The following is a 20030-nucleotide window of genomic DNA, read 5'->3' as shown; positions in this document are numbered from 1 at the left end:
AGATAGGTATCTCAAGGCCTACCACATTAAAGACAATTAAAGTCCATATCGAATTGGCGCGAGATTAGAGATCGAGAATCGCAAACTGGAAATTATAATTCCACCAATCGAGAGAGCAAACGAGACGCGAAACAAGAGGTGAAAATCAGTCGAATGGATCCCATTGGTTGAGTCTGATCGAGTTCTAAATTCCGACTTGCGATCTCTGTATTCACAGCAGCAGCGGCCAGCGCGACATGTGAATCGCATTGTTGCGATCATGGAACGTCACCACTCGAGTCGGACTCGAGATATCAACTTCTCTGGTTCGTGCGTGTATTTGCGATTACATATGTAGACTCGTGTATCGTGTTAAAATCTGGCGGTGAGTCCTTTTTAGCTTTGCACGATTGTTTGAAAACGTTTCGTAAACACGCGAGAGCGATCCCATATACGTCAGGTTGGCAAATTGAAGGTAAGTTTTCTCGAAACGCGTTTCATCTACGCTACGTACTCTGCTACGTGCTTATGTCACTCGGATTTTCAGCCAACCTCGCCCTGGAGTAAAACAGACTTTGACAGACTGAACGCGTCCTCCTTAACCCGTTTGGAATCTTTCGATGTGAATTTCATCTACTTAGTATGGCGGGAGTATTCGACATTGAACTGCACGACGGAGATGCCGCGAATCAGGATGAGTCAGATGACGACGTGATCGAGAATAGAGAGGTAGTGTACATCCGAGATAAAATCCATATGAGTTACACTCGTAATAAAAATATTTTAACTTAATAATCTTGTATTTGTTCTCTTAGGAGGAGTATAATCATGCTGCAACTGTAAGCGCGATACTAGAGTAAGCATTTTCATTGTTCTTGATTTTAGAGTAACTTGCTCTTTTTTGTTATTAATCTTATTAAAAAGAACAAATATATTTATATATATTTATGTACACACACGCACACACACACACACACACACACAATATATATATATATATATATATTGCTATTACTTTTTAGATCTGACAACTTGGAGAGAGTTCAGTTGTCAGAGCAAAATGTGAATCCTGGTCAAGAAAAGGCTGGTCCACAAGATTTTGAACTATGCAAGATTTTAGGTGAGGGTGGCTACGGAAAGGTCTTCCAAGTCAGAAAGGTCACTGGTAAGGATAAAGGCAGCATCTTTGCTATGAAAGTACTGCGCAAAGCATCCATAATAAGAAATCAGAAGGATACCGCTCATACCAAGGCTGAGAGGAATATCCTAGAAGCTGTAAAACATCCATTTATTGTGAACCTTATGTATGCGTTTCAAACTGGTGGTAAATTATATCTGATCTTGGAGTATCTGTGCGGTGGAGAGCTGTTCACGTATCTCGATCGGGAGGGTATCTTTTTAGAGGATACAGCTTGCTTTTATCTGTCGGAAATTATACTGGCACTGCAACATCTTCACAATCAGGGAATTATATATAGAGATTTGAAGCCGGAGAATATTCTGTTGGATGCCGAAGGTCACGTCAAATTGACAGATTTTGGTCTTTGCAAAGAACACATACAAGAGGGCACGGTGACGCACACGTTCTGCGGAACGATAGAATACATGGCTCCAGAAATTCTAACTAGGAGTGGTCACGGCAAAGCTGTGGATTGGTGGAGTTTAGGCGCTTTGATGTTTGACATGCTTACAGGGATGCCACCGTTCACCGGTGACGACAGAAGGAAAACCATCGAAAAGATCTTACGGGGTAAGCTGAGTCTTCCACAGTATCTAACGCCGGACGCCCGGGATCTTATCCGAAAACTCTTAAAGAGGCAAGTTGTTCAGAGATTGGGCTCTGGCCCGGAGGACGCCGAACAAATTAAAAATCACCATTTCTTTAAGCACATCAATTGGCAGGACGTAATCGCCCGAAAGTTGGATCCGCCATTTACGCCATCCCTGAAGAGTGCCGACGATACGTCGCAATTCGATGAACAATTCACAGCGACTGTGCCGGTGGATTCACCGGTCGAGAGTACTCTCAGTGAATCTGCTAACATGATATTTCAGGGTTTTACATACGTTGCGCCGAGTGTCCTGGAAGAGATGTACGCGCAGCCAAGAGTAGTCAACGCTAGAAGCCCACGTAGAGGACTGTTGAACAATACGGGTTTTGGTGCAGCGGCGAGTTTACATGGCTTCTCTTCGCCCAGAACGATGGACGTTCATTTGCACCCATCGTTAGACCTCCAACATCAACACAGACAACATATGATGGGACCCAACAGCGTAGAAGACACCGAAATGGTCGATCTTGGCCAGCTACCAAACCGTTTGCAGTGTCGCGACCCATTGCGCACAAATTTTTCATAGCTTTTTCATGCCAACTAGGGAACGAAAGGAACACAACCCACGTAAACTTGTTTGTTCGCCGAATCGTTTCTTCACGTTCGCGTGTGATGACGAACAGAGGTATATTTAGCAAATTCAATATACATGTATAGCAAAAAGTAAGTACAGGGTGAGTTTGGTCTCGCGGTATTGTCTGCATCCATAAGCAAATTTTTCTTAAACTTGTAGCGATTTCGAGATGGCCAAACGGGCTTTTTTGTTTGCGAGAGAGTGAATAGTGTATGTCTTTTCGTTATGTAAATACGTGCTGATAATTGAAAGCAAGTATATTCTTAACGAAATATTTATGAACAGAATGCAGTTCAAATCTAAAGATCATAATGGTAATACAAATATTGCAATCATATCGTCGCCGATTATAACGTAGTTGACTATCATTAAACTGTTTCTAACAGTTAATAAATAGTTGATTCATACAAAATGATGAATGCTTTAGAGAGATATTAGCATCAAGGAAATATGTTACAGATTTTTCTTTTTCTCGTTTCAAAACGTCGCATTCGATTGAATCTTTTGCTTTTACATTGTTGCAAACATTTCTGTAAGTTTTTGTTTCTACATCTTACCAGACTGCGATCGATTTATTTTCTAGTAAAACATTGTGCATTTCGGATGAATATATGCGAATTAGAATAATTTTCAAAATTCTCAAGGTATTTTTTCCGATTTTCATGCAATGGGTATCGAAATAATATGTAAGACATGTTTATTTTTAAGGAGCAATTCTACATTCCGGTACATCCTGGATGTTACGACGACGATTTGCACTTGTACAAGCTAGAACATTGGAAATTAAATGTAAGCGAAAGTGAATAGATTGTCTTGTTCTGTCATTAGTATTAGACATAATTGATTCTATTCTATTGAATATATAGTTTATTTAACTATATTTATATATAAAGAAATTTGTTCTAATAGAATCGGAAAGACAAATGGAAATTCTTGATTGTATCATATGTATAAGAATAAAATCGGTCCTAGTAATTCTATTCAATGCAATGGTATATTGTATTTTAAAGTATGGCATTTCTCTAATAGAATTAATTACAATTGCTATTTCGTATTTAAAAAATGTGAAATGTTTCAATCATATAAATGAGTGTATTCTCTTTTTAACTACATGTGTATATGTATGTGTATGAGTGAAAAAAATACACACACACACACACATATACATACATTAAATCTTGTTGCGTTTATAAAATATCAAATAATTAATTAATTGTACATATAGCTGCCAATCCGATTACTTCCTAAAGTTATGACATTGTCACATTGAAAGTAATCCATTTGCAAGAGAAATAACGCAGATTTCAAAGTGCCCAAGTGTTCAAAGCCATCTACCGTGGCTAATATTACATATACACGCAATATATACGTTCGTACATTATATGTATATGCAAGAACGAATTGTTACTAGCCGTGTTAGAAACGAGATAGAGTGAGAAAACTTATATTACGACTTATTTAAATAATGCATACCATACAAAAAAGGTAAGAAAAAATTGGCTAATGTTGCAACACACACACACACACATGTATGCGTGCACGCACATGCACGTATATTGCCAATGGTCCCATGTATTATTTTTGCGAAAGACATACATTATGTTACCCCCCCTCTCCACACACACACACATACACACACGAGACTATTATGAATATCAATATATTGCGCGCTTCATTAATTTGTAATAAAGTGCATGCTATTGTAATAAAACTTATATACGACAAATTAATGTTTGTATTACAAATTGTTATTAGAAATGTTTCACTGTCATTCAATAAATTACTGTAATTGATTCAGGTTATTCTATTAACATGTACATATTGTTGATCACTACACATATCTCTCTTCACATTTCTATAGTTTTAAAAAGATACAATATAAAATTAAATTGCAAAATGCATTCTCAAGCAATAAACGATTCTTTTTATTGTTTTCATAAGCGATATATTGACATTTTATTATTAAAGTGATCATTAATAATGCTTTTTATACATTTTACAGTGTCTTAAATGATCTCCATCCTTATCTTGAGCTTTAACTTTTCTTTTTCTATTATAATGATCTTTATCTTTACCACGCTTAGCATCGCCATTCGTCTCTTTACATGTATACTTATGTTTGTCACAACTCCGTTTCCCTTTATATTTGTAAATACGCTTCTCTTTAGAATCGACTTTTTTCCTCTTCTTTCTATTCTTTTTAGACTGCAAATCTTTTGAATCAATACTGCTGTCACCATCACTACTACCACTACTATTAATAGTAGTGCTACTACTACTACTGCTACTAGTATTACTGCTACACTTTTTATTACTGCTCTTCTTTTTCAATTTCCTTTTTTCTTTTTTACGATTCTTTCTTTCTAGTAATTGTAATTTCCTGTAATTATTACGAGTAAATTTTCTTACTTATCAACTCTTAGAGTTAGGTATTTTATGTTCATTATCAATAGTAAAAACACATCACGTTATCATATAACTGAATTAACTTACAATAATAATCTTTTCTTTTCCTTCTTTGACAGAGATTTTAAAAATGATAATTCTGATTGTTCCTCATCTTCAGAAATCATAAGATGTTCATGTTCTGGGACTCGTAAATGTTGTTGCGCATCCAATGCAGATCTATAAAATAGAAATATACAATAGTCTAATTATTTATACCAATATTATTTTCAATTAGAATTATTTATTTTACCAATTTAAATTATATGTATAAAATATATGTATAAGACACACAGCATATATAAAAAAAATATATTTACTTTTTTAGAGCCAAACCATCCTCTCGCATCTGTTGCACAAGTGTCATAGTATCTGGAGCAGATGGGGTTTGCGAATTATTATTTGCCATTACAACACTCATTGCTTGACTGTACAAGGGGCACTCCTTATCTAAAAAATATGATTTGTAAAATATGATTTGTTTTCTACTATATGCAATTGCATCTTATTAAATAAATATGTAAAATACCTGTATTTATGTGTCCCCACTTGTGACATTTGATACATCGTACATTCCTCACTTGTATACCAAAGGGTTGATCTCGAATTTCACTATCACCTTTGCAGTAGCTTTCTCTTGGAGCATTGTACTTCCGCTGCCATTCAAACTTGTATTCAGGCTCATTATCTTCCTTCTCTCGTTCTTTCTTTGCTCCAGGAGGTGGTTCGTACATAAAATTGACACTAAGTTTATCTTTACTCTCTTTGCTAAGCAGTGCTCTGAAACAAAATTTTACATTAGAAATAAAACTGCTAGTCACGCAATATTTTTAAATAACTTACTTATTATTATGAAGATCTTGTTCTTTCTCATATTGTACTCGAAGCTCCTCCTGCTTCTTCTTATACGCTTCCGCTTGTTGTTCCGCCATCCATACCTAATGCAATAACACACATTTAACACAAATTTTTATGATTTTCAAAACATTCGTAGTAAATATAGTTTTCTTATGATTTATTTTTAAATATATAATATGCTTAAAGATATTCTGTTATCTCTCTCTCTCTCTCTCTCTCTCTCTCTCTCTCTCTCTCTCTCTCTCTCTCTCTCTCTCTCGTAAGAAGAGGTTAGACATATTTGTACATACTCTCTTTAAATTGTCTCGTGACGCTGGATGAAAAAACTTTTTACACATATAATTGTTAAATCCTTTTCCCATCTCTAAAAATCTATTCTCACAACTTGAATTTTATCAAAATAATTGCAATATGCAATGCGTAATACTACGAAACATGCAATATGTAATACACAATATGACACAATGATAAAAAATATGTAATGAAAATATGCATTCATCCACTGGTCACTAGCGATCACCGTTCTTCATCCCTATCGGCAGTTATTATGAATTTTTTTTTCTTGCGTTGCAAGCGCTGATGACGCTTCATTTTAAAGGATAATTGCAACATGGCGTAACCAATCAGATTTGTTATCACATTTTTTCCATTTGCCAATTCGATCATTATTTAAAAATTGGACATAAGGTCAATGCAGCCAATAGCGAAATAACTTTCCACCCTAGGTGAAGTAATTTTGACAGGTGTTTGACAGATTTAAAAAGACAAGTGCACAGAGTGCACTGTGTTAAGAGTTTTGTTATTTTTCGGCGGCGAGTTTTATGACACGAAATTTTCGCAACGTACATAACGCGTAAGATATAAATACACCAATGATGATGGAGTGTGTTATAATATTCTTATCAATTTTATTCTCAAAATGAAGAAACGTCAGATAGATGTAATAATATAACCTGACAAATTGTAGGACGTCAATGGTAACTATTATTTCTCTTTAATTGTAATGGAGTATCAACGCTCTAATTATTAGAAAATTATAAAACGAATGAGATCATACGTTAGCTAAAAACCATGAAAATCAATGAGAAGAATATGGTCGCGTTTGCAACCTCTGCAACCCCAGTAGACCGTGAAGGCTGGTTGAATAAACGTGGAGAGATCAATCGCGGATATCAGAGGCGATGGTTCGTTCTCAAAGGAAATATATTATTTTATTTTGATCGTCGTGGTGATAAGGAGCCAGTAGGCATGATCGTTCTTGAAGGCTGTACGATCGAACTAGCAGAGGATGAAGAGCAATTTGGCTTTAAGATAGTGTTTCATGGGCCAAACAACAGAAGTTATATTTTAGCGGCAGAGTCTCAGGTAAGTAGATGTTCTTTATTATGTATTTATATGCTTGTGTTTAACAAGGGATAATGCCATCCAGGAATCTATGGAACAATGGATGAAAGCTTTGGCATGTGCCAGTTATGATTATATGAAACTTATGGTGACAGAATTGCAACATCAGCTAGATGCTGTAGAGGAAGAAACAGCAGCCACACCGACTCAACAATCCCCTAAGGCACCGCCAAGACAGCGGCATAATCCATTCAACAGACCAGATTCCCATCATCGTTCTCAGAGTGTCAGATCAGCACCTGCGAGGACAGAAAATGTACCTAGGACTAGAATAACTTTTCGCGAGCTCCATACAGCATACGGCAGGCGAATCTTGGCAGACCTGAATGCATGGAGACATGCAAAGAAAAATGCAGAGGCGCCTCTAATAACCCTGTAACTTTGTACACATTTTGTAGATGATTAAACAAAGTACACCATCTACAAGAATTATTAGTTGAAAGAGAATGTGTTAGTGGTGAAAGTAATCGATAAAAAATTGTGTTATACTGGGTACTGTTCCAAAAATTGTACTAGTAATTGAACAGTTTTTGCATTATATATGTATAACATAAATTATAACTTTTCAGTTATCATAATACCATTTTAAAACGCAACTCTGCTTGTGTGTGTGTGTGTGTGTGTGTGTGTGTGTGTGTGTATGATGCATCTGTAGGTGTGCGTGTGTGTACGTCCGCGCACATGTGTGTTACGTGAAAAAATATAAATTCTATTTAGATAAAAATAATTTTTTAAATTATGTTATTCTGTCTTCATGCTCGTAACGTTTTGTAAAAAAAATTTTCGAACAATTTTTAGTTTTTGGTAATACTTAATTACTATGAGATTATTATGATAGATATGAAAATTAATGGTGTAATAGAAAATACATTTTGTCATAATTTTTTGCCATTATAAACTACATGTGGAAAAGATAAAAATATAAAACGCAGGCGTTTCAATGATCGAGGCTGATATATGTGTACATGTATGTGTATACGCGCACGCGCGTGCGTGTGTTACATGTGTTTTACATATAACAACTGAAAAGTTATTTGTACAATTTATAATTAGGTGACTAATATAAATTTTCAACATAACTTATCAATATCACAACAAATAAATTATTATGGTTACGTAAGTCATCAGATGTATAAATTATTTAAATTTAAACACGCTTTTTTTTCTCGCGTCTCCAGGAAGATGTCTGGTACCTAACAAAAGGCGAGCTTTGTCTTCCTCTTGCGGCACAGATTCTTCAGGTGGCCCCCTCGGTTTTATTTGCAGTTTCTGTTTAATGGCTTGGCTCAATATTACACGCCTGGAATCGCTTTTCATAGCCAAAAGTAGATCGAGCCATGTCCACGTAACATTATGGTATTCCAAAGTTGGTATGACCAGCGCAAAGTCCCGTACGTCTTCAAGATTTTTTTCTTTATTTCCCTATAGGAATGCAATTTAAAGAATAACTCGCTAACAGATAGAAATAATAGATAGAACATTCAATTTTATTTTAGCTCATTGTAGAGCGTTACCTTGTAAGATACGCGGACAGGTACTTCCGGTATCTTAATATATATGAATAATTTGTTCTTATCAGCTCTTTCCTTCATTTTCTCCACGTCGTCTCTTCTCTCGATGGGTACGTAAAAGGACGAGTCACGTTGTGGCGCCGGAGCTTCCTCTATGCCTTCCGGATCTCTCTCAGGAAAACAAAATTTCAGCATAGTATTAAAGAACTTTTTCGTCAAACCTGAAGATAAGTAAACCGATCCATGTATAAGATGACATATAAGTGTGATGAAACTCCGCCGTATTCGAGAAACAAGTTATGCATTTGCTTACCTATCGTAAGAGGTACTACATTAATCTCAAAGTGTTCTTTTACGGAGATTCCTGCCACCGGCGCCTTTTCTCTGCAAAAGACTCGAAGCGCTCTTTGTCTTTCTACAGGCATGTTGCTTTGCAGCTCTGTAGGTACAAGAACTTCTGTGTAAATTTGATTCGGCAATAAATTCGTCATCCGGACGTATCCCAGCTCTAACAGATGTTCTACCGAGTCGTCAGTCTTACTAGTTTTTGTATAAAGAAAATTGGTTAAAATAAGATCGGCGATGCCCAATTGACCGTCCGCATCCGTCAGCCTCCATTGTGCGTGTTTAAAGCAAATCTCAGCTACTCTGGCCACGGCGGCCGGCTTGTCTTTGAGCGTAGCCGACGCGGTTGCTGGCGCAGTAGTTTCTTTATAACAACTTAACATAACATCCAGTTCCTCCGCCTTGGCGCCAAGTTGTTCTTTGCATTCAAATACGCTCGCTTCCAAACGTTCCATCTCCGTAAGTAATTCCGGACTGGACTCGTCGGCCAGGGCTTTCTGCACCAAGTATGTCTCGCGTTCCAATCGTCTTAATTTCGCCACCAAGCCGCGCACTGTGTTTTGTAATTGTTGTATTGGCCTCTTTTGGTCTTCGACGGAATGCAATTGCAACTGGAATCTCATCCTTTGCAACCTCTCTGAAGCCTCTTTTCGTCTCGGTTCCACATACAGCAGTAAATTATTGACTATGTCTAGGATCATCGCATACTGCAACGAATTGGTACACACATCCAGATCGTGATGCATCAAGGTGAATGCGTCGGCCGCAGTTAGATCCTTCCTCTCCCATGGACTGACTTCTTCTCCAGGTGGAGCTGGTACTTGGTCTACAGAGCCCACATCTAAGGTCTGACCGTAACCAACGTAGAAAAATTCGCACTTACATCGGGATACAATGCGTTGCAATTGATGCTGAGGGCCGCCACCGCCTCCCACTGTCTGACTGACTACCCCGCCAACGCTCTGACCAGATCCCACCAGAGCAGGGACGTCCGGCAGGCCGGCTATGATGGTAGAATCTTTCTCCTAAAATGTAACACACAGCCTAACATGTTGTTTGTTGTTGCGCGCGCGCGCGTGTGTGTGTGTGTGTGTGTGTGTGTGTCCACGTATATAGTTTACATTTTAACAAACGTACTTGTATGTTATCCAATGTTAGCCACATGATATTGTCATCGATGTTGTCGTCGATGTTTGCGCTTACAGTAGCGTAATATTGCATGCATTCCAACGAACCAACCCAAGTCGTTTTTGGAACGAGAGATCGCTCCTTCCACACCGGATGATGAACTCTCTGCAGTATTTCCGCCTTGGCTGCCGAGAGGATCACGTAACCGCGGGTTTCGATGCCCTTTAACAGCACTTGACTGTTTACCAAAGCGACTGAAAAGAATATCTATTAAATCTTTTGTTCTTTGTCTTTTGCTGTGCCATTCTTGTTAAGGGAGTTCCGCTGCTAAATCAAAATGAACAGATTTTCATGAAACTTTGTAGAGAAGTTCAAATTGGTAATATAAATTAACTGTCAAAATTTCAGAAAGCTGAACTAGCTAGTTATTTAGATATTAAATATTTTATTAACATGGACTCTTATGGGAATCGATGATTTTTCAGTTTTCATTGTCGTATTAAACGTAGAAATAATGAACAGATGTTAATGAAACTTTACAACGATACATGTTAGCTGTCCAGAAGGTACTGTTAAATTTTTGAAACAATGCACTTGCTCATTTGAGTGAAATAATTGATAAGATAAAAAAGTTTACAATAATCGAAGTAATACAGCACGTAAGTGTGGTAAATGTGTGCTAGTGATATAACATGAATTTCAAATTGTTGTATTTAGTTATCTAAGGGTGGTATAATAGTGAAAAATGTTTATTCTCAATTTTAAAAAAAATTATTTCAGTAATGAAGATAGTACTTTATAGCCGAATTTTTTCTTATATTCACATTATTAACTTTAGACCATATACAACAAAAAAAAGAAGGCAACAAAATGGTCATTTGAATATTTTTCTTTACTTGAACCCCTGTACCACTTGTTGTGTCAGGCCTGAGCAGAGGAACTCCCTTAATCGTTACAATATTATACACACTAAGCCAGTTCTTGTGCAAGACGTCATCCTGGTGACACGCCGCTAGCCCACGCAGTTGTTGTCCCCTAGTTTGCACCGACAGATCGTCACTGAAAGCTACCGGTTTGTTCGCGGCCTCTGCTATCAATCTTTGCAACATTCCCGCCGCCTCACCTTGCTGCGGCTTCACGGAGGACGACGACGGCGTTACGACCTGCGTGGAGGTGCCCTGCTGATCAACTACGATCGGTCTGGTAGCGCGGTTCTTTTGTGGATTGACCGCCGAGCTGTTGTCTCTATGGAAACCTTTGAGCGCCGCAGTTGACAGATTCTTTTTCAGCTGCTGAGTTTTGATGAATGAGTCGAAAAGAGCAAAAGCAACGTCACGATTAGTCTTGGTCCAAGCGCCACGTAGATCGTGTACGACCAGTCGATGAATCGGCGTGTCGCCGCTCACTCCGGCAACCATCGCTTCCCTGCCATAACTAACACGCGCCACACTCAAGCAGTAACACTTCTCGACCGGCTGACGCAGTGACGCGCTCTCCACTTCGTCCTCCTGCAGGGCGCTCTTTAACCAAATCTCGGCGTCGCTTAGCTCGCAATTCATATACACGATGGACCATTCCGCTCGCGGCCGATGAATCAGCCCGTCGTCAATCGGATGTAATGCGAAATTATGCTCCGAGCTGCAGGCGACTCGACCTCCGGTCACCTCGAAGCCTCGCTGCATGGCAAACGACATCCAGTAGTTGACGTGGAAACGATGAAAGGCTAAGGTCAGCCGGACCTTTCTATAGTGTCTGCTGAGCTGTTTCTTCCTTGGTCGAATGTTTTTGAACAATGGACCTTTTCTCGTGGGTCTCGTCGCGCCTGACAAAATTAATTTTAAATTCTCGAACCATCTCAACGTGCTGCCATAGAGCAGTGCCGTCGGCGCACTAGTCAGCGTAGGCGAGCCAGTGGGCTTTGTCTCCAATGAGAGGCTGACATTCAGGTTTTGAGAGCGAAATGCCCTAAAAGAGTCGTGTTCCTGATTGCTCGAGTACTCGGGCAATCGATTCGGAGCGCAAGGTATAGCGGTATGATGATCACGCGGATCGCCTAGACATACCCACACTAATTTAACACTCAATCTGACATTGGGCAAATGTAGTAATCGGCAATCATCGTATTTACTAGCTGTACGCACGTACACGTCGAGATCACCCTTAATAATAATCTTCCCTTGCGTCCAATCGAGCTCCAGTCCGGTCCACGTAAGCTCCATCTCTTCCGTTGTGTTATATGGGTCTAGAGAGCCGTGCAATAATATAGTCAGTTGTTTTACACAGAGCGTTAGTCTGCCGTGAAAGGCCAGTCGCATTTTATCCCAGAATGGTAACGGTGGGCTTGGATCCCTCGATGGATGAAGGATCTTCTCGAAACTGAGATTACATTGCGCTATCACCGGTTCCCAACATGGACCGAACGCGTATCTGAATTTGTCAATGTCCCAATTGAGATCGTGATAATACTTGAGAGACGTCATACTTCTTTCCACTACTATATCTTCCCATGGTACACCGATTTCAATTCTGACGGTCCTTTTTGCTCTTGGTGGTGCCAAGGCTTCTGCGCCGGCTAATCTACCCCATACATTTAAGTTCTCCACCAAAAGCAGCGGCTGTGGAAAATCACGAAGTTGGAGCTTCCACTCGACGCATTTCAGACTGATCCCGCGGACCCATAAAGTATTGAATTCCAGACCGTCCTCCGGCCAAGGCGTTTCCAAGTCCATCTCTCGAAGCGCTCTAACCGCCTTTTCCGTATCGTTTATGGACGGATCGGCCAGGGCCAATATCTCCAGGTCCAACATGGTCCATGCGAACAATCGAGTCCTCGCAGGACCCGCTCGTTGCATCTGCTTCCATCTCTGAACATAGATCTCCGCGTTTTTCTTATTTAAACTCGCGTATAATTCCTCGACCTTTCCTTGTGGTAGCAGTAAATGCGCGCGGCAAAGTTCTTGCACTTTGGCATCCAACATCGCCTGCCGTTTCAAGCTCTCCTTGTACTCATCCTCCAGCAGTTCGTAATTGTCGCGTAGACGTACCTCAAACGGATCGTCGCTCAGCTCGAACGTCCATTCCTTGATTTTGACGATCAAATCAGAAGGCAGGGACTCCCGTTTAGATAAGCTCGACGAATGAATTTCCTTCAGCCACTTTCTGATGCTGAGCAACTCATTTTGTATCGCGTTTGTAAATTGATGCTCGTATGGAAAACAAATTTTAATGGAATCGATGTTCAACGCCCAGCATTCATTCCAATCCAATATGAAGCCCTCGTTACTTTGTCTCTCCGCTCGGACTTCCACATTATCGGCTACTCTTGTCAATTCGAAACCTTCGATCATAATTACATCAGCCATGTCTAAAGTAACTCGAATGTAGGTGAGCCTCCATTCGCCTTGCGACCAACGCAGCTGATCGGACGTCAGTATTAAGAAATGTTTAGCAGAAATATCTATAGAGACAGTGATCCCACCAGTGGCTAGTAAATCTAAAATACGTTTCTTTTTTTGCACTTCTAAAAAATAAAGAAATAAAACACGATTATCTTACGTTAAATTATATACTAGAATCGCAACTAATATATAAATAGTATTGATTCATCAGCAATTCATTAGTACTTTCATTACCTTCGATACGAGTCGCATTCATTTCTTTTTTGATAATAGATCTAAAATCTTCAGATTCTATCCAGAATTGTAATAAGCGAAGATGTAAATTAGGACTCCATGCTAGATTAGTACCATCGAGACTAATATTCACAGAATCAAAACTAATCGCAGCTTTGCACTTTCGTATTGCTAGAAACGGATGTGTTAAAGCTTGCGCATGTTGGCACATAATCGGCTCGTTCTTGTTGAGAGTTATCGCGCTCACCCCTTCCGCTACCCCTACGAATCGCTTTGCGTTTTGTTCGACAGTCGCGACATCCAAACGCATCATTATAGATACTAAAACAAATGATACAACGGATAATATCGTTGATGAGAAGAAAAATCTTTATGTGGCATACACTATTTAAATACTTACACTCATTTTCTGCGATGAAAAATAGATTGCAGTTTGTTACTTTGAGATTTAATTGGATAGAATTGCGTGATATCGTATTTTTCTTCTTCATTACTGGATGCCGATATTTTTTGTAGCACCTATAATTATTTTCATAATTATTGCATCTGTACATTTTCCGTTCTGTAATAGTATAAAATGATAAAACGCATTTTATAATTACATGTAAGCTTGCTCAAGAAATCTTGCAAACTCTAAACTCCACTCTGTTATAAGAGCGTCAATTGCGATTCCAATGGCATTGCTACGAGTTGTCGCTAACAATACTCCAATGGAAAGTGGGCTACCCCATTGATGAGAGGTCTCAGAGATGTTGCTATTGGCGCCATTTAATGCACAATATAAAGATTCAACAACCAATTCTGTATTTAGATTTTTCGTTTTGTCTATTACAGGAAAGGCATAAATTAATAATTCACTTCGTAATTTAAACAAAAGAGAAAACGGATGGCCTACCTGTCGATGAATTCAAAGCGAATTTCATATGTGCGACACCACAAGATGCTTCTTGCACATTTGGTAATTTGATATTCAATGAAGAATCATACAACTCGGTATTTAATGTTATTTCAAAATTTGGTAATCTATCTTTCAACGATATATTGTTGACAGGTCTTGAAATGTCATTTTCATTATTATATAGCAATAATTCCCAGTCCCTATGATCATACATTATTGAAAGATTATTCAGTTGTATGTCAATGCACAAAAGATTCTCCTCCATCTATACAAAATTGAGGGCAAATAAGAGTAATAAAGAGTATTAGTGATTAAATAAGAATGAACAAGAAAAATTATTTTTTGTTTCTCTTGTTCTAGTTACTTTCTCATCACATGTATTTTCTATAACTCTTACCTTTGTATCAATCGACAGTGAATGTAAAGTTAAAATAGGAAGCTTTCCGCGGACGCATAGACCATCTAGACTTATGGTAAAATTCAATTGTGTCCTGTTAGCTTCAAACTTTGCATGGACTTGAAGACTTTTCAAAGTACCCTCTAAACCTACCATACTACTATCCTCTCTACCGGCTATTATCAATGAATTGCCAACTTTCACTGTAAAATCCTACAAATATAAAAAAGGTGAGTAATTATAACATAATAATAGTAATAGTATATATATTTATTATTCATTTGCCATCAGAAAACTTACTTTCGGCAAAATAGGCGCTATTCTGGCCATTAAGTTATTTGAGGAATTACCATGTGCTGCATTATTACATGTGCAAGCTGTAGTACTTGACGAACTTCTATCTCTCAAAAACTGAATGAGACCTGCACCGCCAGATCCTTCAGTTTGCGTCACTCCAATACATAATGTCTATAAATTAATTCTGACTTGATTTCAGTTAATAATCAGATTTATTTATTAAAAATCTATTTACTGCATACCATAAGATATAGATAACTTATAACATTGCATTTTAATAGCAACTATTGTGAAAATTTTCAATTATCAATGCATAAAATTTTTAATGCTATACCTCAACCGAAAGTTCTCCTTGAGCTTTAAATGTGGCTTCTACTGTTCCAGCAAATGTTATTTGAGAGAGACACGCATCGGAAGCGTGTCGCAATAGTTTCATAGTTCCACCAACAATAGAGGCAGATGCTAATAGCATTCGTGCACCATGTACAATACTGCCATCTAAGCTTAAACTTTCTGCATTGCCATTAGCCAACCAGCCATTGCCAAGAGCCAGAAAGCTTATATTCTCTACATGTACAGCTGTAAACTAAAATCATCAATTAAAAATTAAAATAAAATAATCAATAAACGTATAGTCTAATGAGTTTTATAATATAATATAATGTACAGTTATACAGCAGACAATAGAAAAATATAACTTGAAACCTTAGTTTTTCACATGTACCTGAACACATTTTATTATAATTGGAGGTATTTTCTTGTTCCTAAAATCTAATAATTCATTGGACTGCTTTATCTTACACGTTGGGCCAATTGGGATATCCTTGTTTATTCTGACATCCCTCATAACAACAGCTAATAGTTTTGCTACATCACTACTAAGTAAACTGCTGCGAATGCTAATCTCTTCAATTTGCTAAAATTAAATGTCATTTTTACTATGTCGTATATTACATTACATTCTGATATACATTCTGATACACATGAGACTTGAAAAACTTACCAATGTAAAGCCATTTTTAGTTACATTGACATCCCGAAAAATAAAATAAGGTACAGATATATGGCCTACCCTCAAGTGAATTTTGTAACGACGTTTCACTATCCATGCTAACAGCCTTGGTACCACTCTGTTGTTGAACAGACAATTGTGACAAATGTGCAACTATTTTATTTTAAACTAATTATTTTTATGTAAATTTCAACACTTACCTAGTAAAGAAACAATAAAGAATCAAAAAGATTATGCAAAATGCAAGTAATCCAGTCATACTTTTGAAATGGAATTAAAAACAAATTCCTTCCCAATTTAAAACATGTTCAATTTTTTACATATTTTACTGCGCGAGGGTAGTTGGATGTTTCACTTACACATTACTTTCATAGTATTTACAACTAATCACAACTAAAGATATAGGTCTTTAATCACAACTAAAGCCTTCGACACACGGTACGATTTTTCATGCTATGTAGATCGCATACGAGGCGTCTTACTACGTATCCTCATTGGCTTACGATTGGTGACATAATCATCCGAGCTAATGACACGTAGGCTGCTTTCCTTTTAGCCCGAATCTACAATAGGTGTAATAAGCCTTATGCTATAAGAAACTGACCAATTGTAATTAAATGTGAAAAGAATAAACGAATATAATTGGTTAATTTCTTAGAGCTTAAGGCTTACTACACCTATTGTAGATCTGGCCTAAAGGGCCATCTACAATGGAGTGTTTTAGCCGTAACAGCACTAAAACTACGGCAATGCTGTCTAGAATAAAAACGACGTAGCAATAACATACAAGCCGGCCATCAAAGAAAGGCAACCAAAAACTAAACCCGAATGTCCTAACGCTCATCGTAAGCACGCAATAAATTGGCTCAATGTCTGCTGTAGGCTGTAAACAGTAAAGCAATACGAAATGGAGACATTTTCTACGACTACTACTACGGCCTACGACTCTCCATTGTAGATGGCCCTTTAGAGAACACAATAACACAATCATCGTTCTATCTTTTTTTATGTTTAATAAGTAACAAAGATAGAACAATACTTGTGTCGATTGTGTTGTTCTCTAAGACCCGGTTCCACAACTCACGGTTAACTGCTAACGGGAGATTAATCGACTACCTATCTTTCTCTGTATTATTATCTAAGGAGAGACAGAAAATCTATTAACCTCCCGTTAGCAGTTAACCGTGAGTTGTGGAACCGGGCCTAAAGGGCCATCTACAATGGAGAGTCGTAGGCCGTAGCAGTAGTCGTAGAAAATGTCTCCACTTCGTATTGCTTTACTGTTTACAGCCTACAGCAGACATTGAGCCAATTCATTGCGTGCTTACGATGAGCGTTGGGACATTCGGGATTAGTTTTTGGTCGCCTTTCTTTGATGGCCGGCTTGTATGTTATTGCTACGTCGTTTTTATTCTAGACAGCATTGCCGTAGTTTTAGTGCTGTTACGGCTAAAACACTCCATTGTAGATGGCCCTTAAGGGCCACCGCACAAACTCTTCCGTAACGCGTTACGTTAAGTACTCCATATGAACTTAAGTTGTACTTAAAATTTAACTTAAATCAACGCACAAAGAAATCCTTAACGTAAGAACTTACGTTAAAAGTTTCTTTGTGCGTTGATGTAAATTTAATTTTAAGTACGAACTTAGGTTTATGGAGCACTTAACGTAACGTAACGTGTTACGAAAAAGCTTGTGCGGTGGCTCTAAGTCTTCATAGCCCCTCCATTAATACGAGCTCTATGGTTACAACCTAAAGAGTTTGGATTAGCTTTCATCCGCCCTTCTATTTTATTTTATTTTTATTATGCAAAAATATTTAATGCAAGGTCTACAACGTCAGCAGAAGTAATGGAGTAAAAGTAAGAAGTAAGAAATATGAAATGAGATTTGCGCATTTCGTTTACTCCCGGTTTTTAATTGGCCAATTATTACTCTGACTCCTTACTCCATTACTCCTGCTGACAATGTAGACCTTGCACAAAAGACATATTTGTCCACATTTGATTATATATTCTTTTATTCGATCTATTTAAACATTTCATATATCACACATATTTGGTAGCGAGAAAAGATTTCTTCAATTCCACGCCTTTTTACTCAAATATTACGACTACTTGTATCGCAATATTTAACGATACAAATGATCAGCATGAATATTACTAGCAATTTCAGATTCCCACTTATCTCCATTATTTAAAAGTTTTTCCTTGTTATACAGCATTTCCTCATGAGTTTCAGTTGAGAATTCAAAGTTAGGACCCTGTGAAATAATTCATGTATTAATTTCATAAAGATCTCTCATTGTTATATTCTCTCACTCTATCCCCTTTATCAAGATGAAGATTTAATACCTCAACAATAGCATCTACTGGACAAGCTTCCTGGCAAAAACCACAATAGATACATTTAGACATATCAATGTCATATCTTGTAGTCCTTCGAGATCCATCTGCCCTTTCTTCCGCCTCAATTGTTATAGCTTGTGCTGGACATATCGCTTCACATAATTTACAAGCTATACATCTTTCTTCTCCAGAAGGATACCTAAGAAATCCCAAGAAGATTATGTATTTGACATTTAAACATCTCATTTCTTTTAAACTTAATTTATTACATTCTTTTTCCTTTTCCTAATGTTTACACTCATCGACAAAATAAATCGATTTAAAAATTTGGAAATAGAAGTTATAAAATAAGTTACATTTTATTTATTATATTATAAAAACTCTCTCTCTCTGTCTCTCTCTGTATCTCCTCTTTTCTCCCTTTTACTCTCTCTGTAGTAAAATATTAATATTCAAATATATATAATATGTATCGGTATAAAGATGTCTGCAATATAATTTTTTATTTTAATGATACATACCTCCTAAGTGCATGTTCTCCCCTAAATCTAGGACTCAAAGGTCCTTTTTCGAAAGGATAATTTATCGTCGCTGGTTCTCGAAATACCTGAGACAAAATAATTCCAAATCCTCGAACAAGTTCAAGAACAAACATATGTGTACTTGCAGCTTCCATAATATCTGCCCAGTTTTGATCTTTTTCCTCCCTTACATAGTAATATTTACTTCGACTCAAGCATGTCTTTACTCCACTTGGAACAATCGTAAGAAATCTTGGAACTAAAACATTTATAATTCTTAAAATTAGTATTAGAATATAATCACAAAATACTGCAGCCTACATAGAAAGAAAAAAAGAGAAAGACGGAACACAAAAGAAGAAAAACAGTCAACAATAGATTTGTAATAGATAAAAATCATGTAGACACTACCAATTTTTCCTGTTTGCACAATTATCTGCAAAGGACTCATCATTTTCACCTTTCAGTTTCTTAATTTATAAATTTTAAAATCTACATTCACACTTCTTAGCTTGTAAAAAAGTTTTTTTTAAGGATATTGGTGAATATTAATAAAATCAGATTGTAAGTTACAGATTGCGAGACCAACAAGTATCCAACCAATGATTCCATGATGTAACCAGAAATATAAGGGCCCCCGCACAGACTTCTGCATAAGGCCAAAATCACATGGTGCGGAATAGAGCTGCGGAATAGAACGTGCGTCATAGAAGCAGCCAATCAGAGCTTTGCCACATAAGAATGCGTTGAGATGCGGCAAAGCTCTGATTGGCTGTTTCTATGATGCACGTTCTATTCCGCAGCTCTATTCCGCACCATGTGATTTCGGCCTAAGATTACGGAATAAGG

General features: G+C 37.6%; 5 protein-coding genes across 7 annotated transcripts; 2 read left to right on the top strand and 3 right to left on the bottom strand.

Annotated features, from left to right (window-relative positions):
- The first annotated feature begins 289 nt into the window (after positions 1-289).
- On the top strand, positions 290-3370 carry LOC105838857 (ribosomal protein S6 kinase beta-1). The gene is made up of 4 exons (XM_012684738.3): positions 290-454; positions 527-708; positions 795-835; positions 1002-3370. The coding sequence occupies exons 2-4, from the start codon at positions 622-624 to the stop codon at positions 2335-2337; spliced, it is 1464 nt and encodes a 487-aa protein (XP_012540192.1). The 5' UTR covers positions 290-454; positions 527-621; the 3' UTR covers positions 2338-3370.
- Positions 3371-3610: 240 nt separating this feature from the next.
- Positions 3611-8412, bottom strand: LOC105838859 (corepressor interacting with RBPJ 1). Of its 2 annotated transcripts, none has more exons than XM_036295504.1 (6): positions 8286-8412; positions 5674-5768; positions 5360-5610; positions 5151-5280; positions 4879-5010; positions 3611-4765 (listed from the first exon to the last, which is right to left on the bottom strand). In XM_036295504.1, the coding sequence occupies exons 2-6, from the start codon at positions 5760-5762 to the stop codon at positions 4360-4362; spliced, it is 1008 nt and encodes a 335-aa protein (XP_036151397.1). In that variant the 5' UTR covers positions 5763-5768; positions 8286-8412; the 3' UTR covers positions 3611-4359. The 2 variants fall into 2 exon arrangements, with proteins under 2 accessions (XP_036151397.1, XP_012540197.1); XM_012684743.3 differs by lacking the exon at positions 8286-8412 and adding an exon at positions 5979-6050.
- Positions 6050-7584, top strand: LOC105838860 (sesquipedalian-1). Of its 2 annotated transcripts, XM_012684744.3 has the most exons (3): positions 6050-6665; positions 6751-7053; positions 7118-7584. In XM_012684744.3, the coding sequence occupies exons 1-3, from the start codon at positions 6663-6665 to the stop codon at positions 7469-7471; spliced, it is 660 nt and encodes a 219-aa protein (XP_012540198.1). In that variant the 5' UTR covers positions 6050-6662; the 3' UTR covers positions 7472-7584. The 2 variants fall into 2 exon arrangements, with proteins under 2 accessions (XP_012540198.1, XP_012540199.1); XM_012684745.3 differs by having other exon boundaries at positions 6050-7053.
- LOC105838854 (protein KIAA0100) lies at positions 7612-16756 on the bottom strand. Its single transcript, XM_012684733.3, has 15 exons — positions 16513-16756; positions 16304-16430; positions 16025-16216; positions 15635-15886; positions 15304-15471; positions 15004-15216; positions 14604-14871; positions 14311-14533; positions 14109-14227; positions 13709-14029; positions 11047-13596; positions 10086-10330; positions 8917-9973; positions 8607-8824; positions 7612-8514 (listed from the first exon to the last, which is right to left on the bottom strand). Exons 1-15 carry the CDS (start codon positions 16569-16571, stop codon positions 8230-8232), a joined length of 6297 nt encoding a protein of 2098 aa, XP_012540187.1. The 5' UTR covers positions 16572-16756; the 3' UTR covers positions 7612-8229.
- A 1558-nt stretch (positions 16757-18314) lies between these two features.
- Positions 18315-19819, bottom strand: LOC105841120 (NADH-ubiquinone oxidoreductase subunit 8). The gene is made up of 4 exons (XM_012688246.3): positions 19593-19819; positions 19182-19440; positions 18667-18859; positions 18315-18575 (listed from the first exon to the last, which is right to left on the bottom strand). The coding sequence occupies exons 1-4, from the start codon at positions 19633-19635 to the stop codon at positions 18444-18446; spliced, it is 627 nt and encodes a 208-aa protein (XP_012543700.1). The 5' UTR covers positions 19636-19819; the 3' UTR covers positions 18315-18443.
- Positions 19820-20030: the final 211 nt, after the last annotated feature.

This window comes from Monomorium pharaonis, chromosome 1 (genome assembly GCF_013373865.1).
Source record: "Monomorium pharaonis isolate MP-MQ-018 chromosome 1, ASM1337386v2, whole genome shotgun sequence".
NCBI lineage: Eukaryota > Metazoa > Arthropoda > Insecta > Hymenoptera > Formicidae > Monomorium > Monomorium pharaonis.
The sequence above is the reverse complement of the archived record's forward strand: the minus strand, read 5'-3'. Positions and strand labels throughout refer to the sequence as shown.

Excerpts from the sequence above, each read along its gene's own strand:
- LOC105841120 (XM_012688246.3), bottom strand. The coding sequence starts at position 19,635 with ATGATGAGTCCTTTGCAGATAATTGTGCAAACAGGAAAAATTG. Across the intron at positions 19,441-19,592 it reads TGTGCAAACAGGAAAAATTG|TTCCAAGATTTCTTACGATT; the intron begins GTAGTGTCTACA and ends TAAATGTTTTAG. Across the intron at positions 18,860-19,181 it reads GGAGAACATGCACTTAGGAG|GTATCCTTCTGGAGAAGAAA; the intron begins GTATGTATCATT and ends GGGATTTCTTAG.
- LOC105838859 (XM_012684743.3), bottom strand. The coding sequence starts at position 6,050 with ATGGGAAAAGGATTTAACAATTATATGTGTAAAAAGTTTTTTCATCCA. Across the intron at positions 5,769-5,978 it reads CACGAGACAATTTAAAGAGA|GTATGGATGGCGGAACAACA; the intron begins GTATGTACAAAT and ends TTATTGCATTAG. Across the intron at positions 5,011-5,150 it reads GATGGTTTGGCTCTAAAAAA|ATCTGCATTGGATGCGCAAC; the intron begins GTAAATATATTT and ends TCTATTTTATAG.
- LOC105838857 (XM_012684738.3), top strand. The coding sequence starts at position 622 with ATGGCGGGAGTATTCGACATTGAACTGCACGACGGAGATGCCGCGAAT. Across the intron at positions 709-794 it reads ACGTGATCGAGAATAGAGAG|GAGGAGTATAATCATGCTGC; the intron begins GTAGTGTACATC and ends TTGTTCTCTTAG. Across the intron at positions 836-1,001 it reads ACTGTAAGCGCGATACTAGA|ATCTGACAACTTGGAGAGAG; the intron begins GTAAGCATTTTC and ends ATTACTTTTTAG.
- LOC105838854 (XM_012684733.3), bottom strand. The coding sequence starts at position 16,571 with ATGACTGGATTACTTGCATTTTGCATAATCTTTTTGATTCTTTATTGT. Across the intron at positions 16,431-16,512 it reads CTTTATTGTTTCTTTACTAG|AGTGGTACCAAGGCTGTTAG; the intron begins GTAAGTGTTGAA and ends GTTCAACAACAG. Across the intron at positions 15,472-15,634 it reads AAGGAGAACTTTCGGTTGAG|ACATTATGTATTGGAGTGAC; the intron begins GTATAGCATTAA and ends ATTAATTTATAG.
- LOC105838860 (XM_012684744.3), top strand. Across the intron at positions 7,054-7,117 it reads TTTTAGCGGCAGAGTCTCAG|GAATCTATGGAACAATGGAT; the intron begins GTAAGTAGATGT and ends AATGCCATCCAG.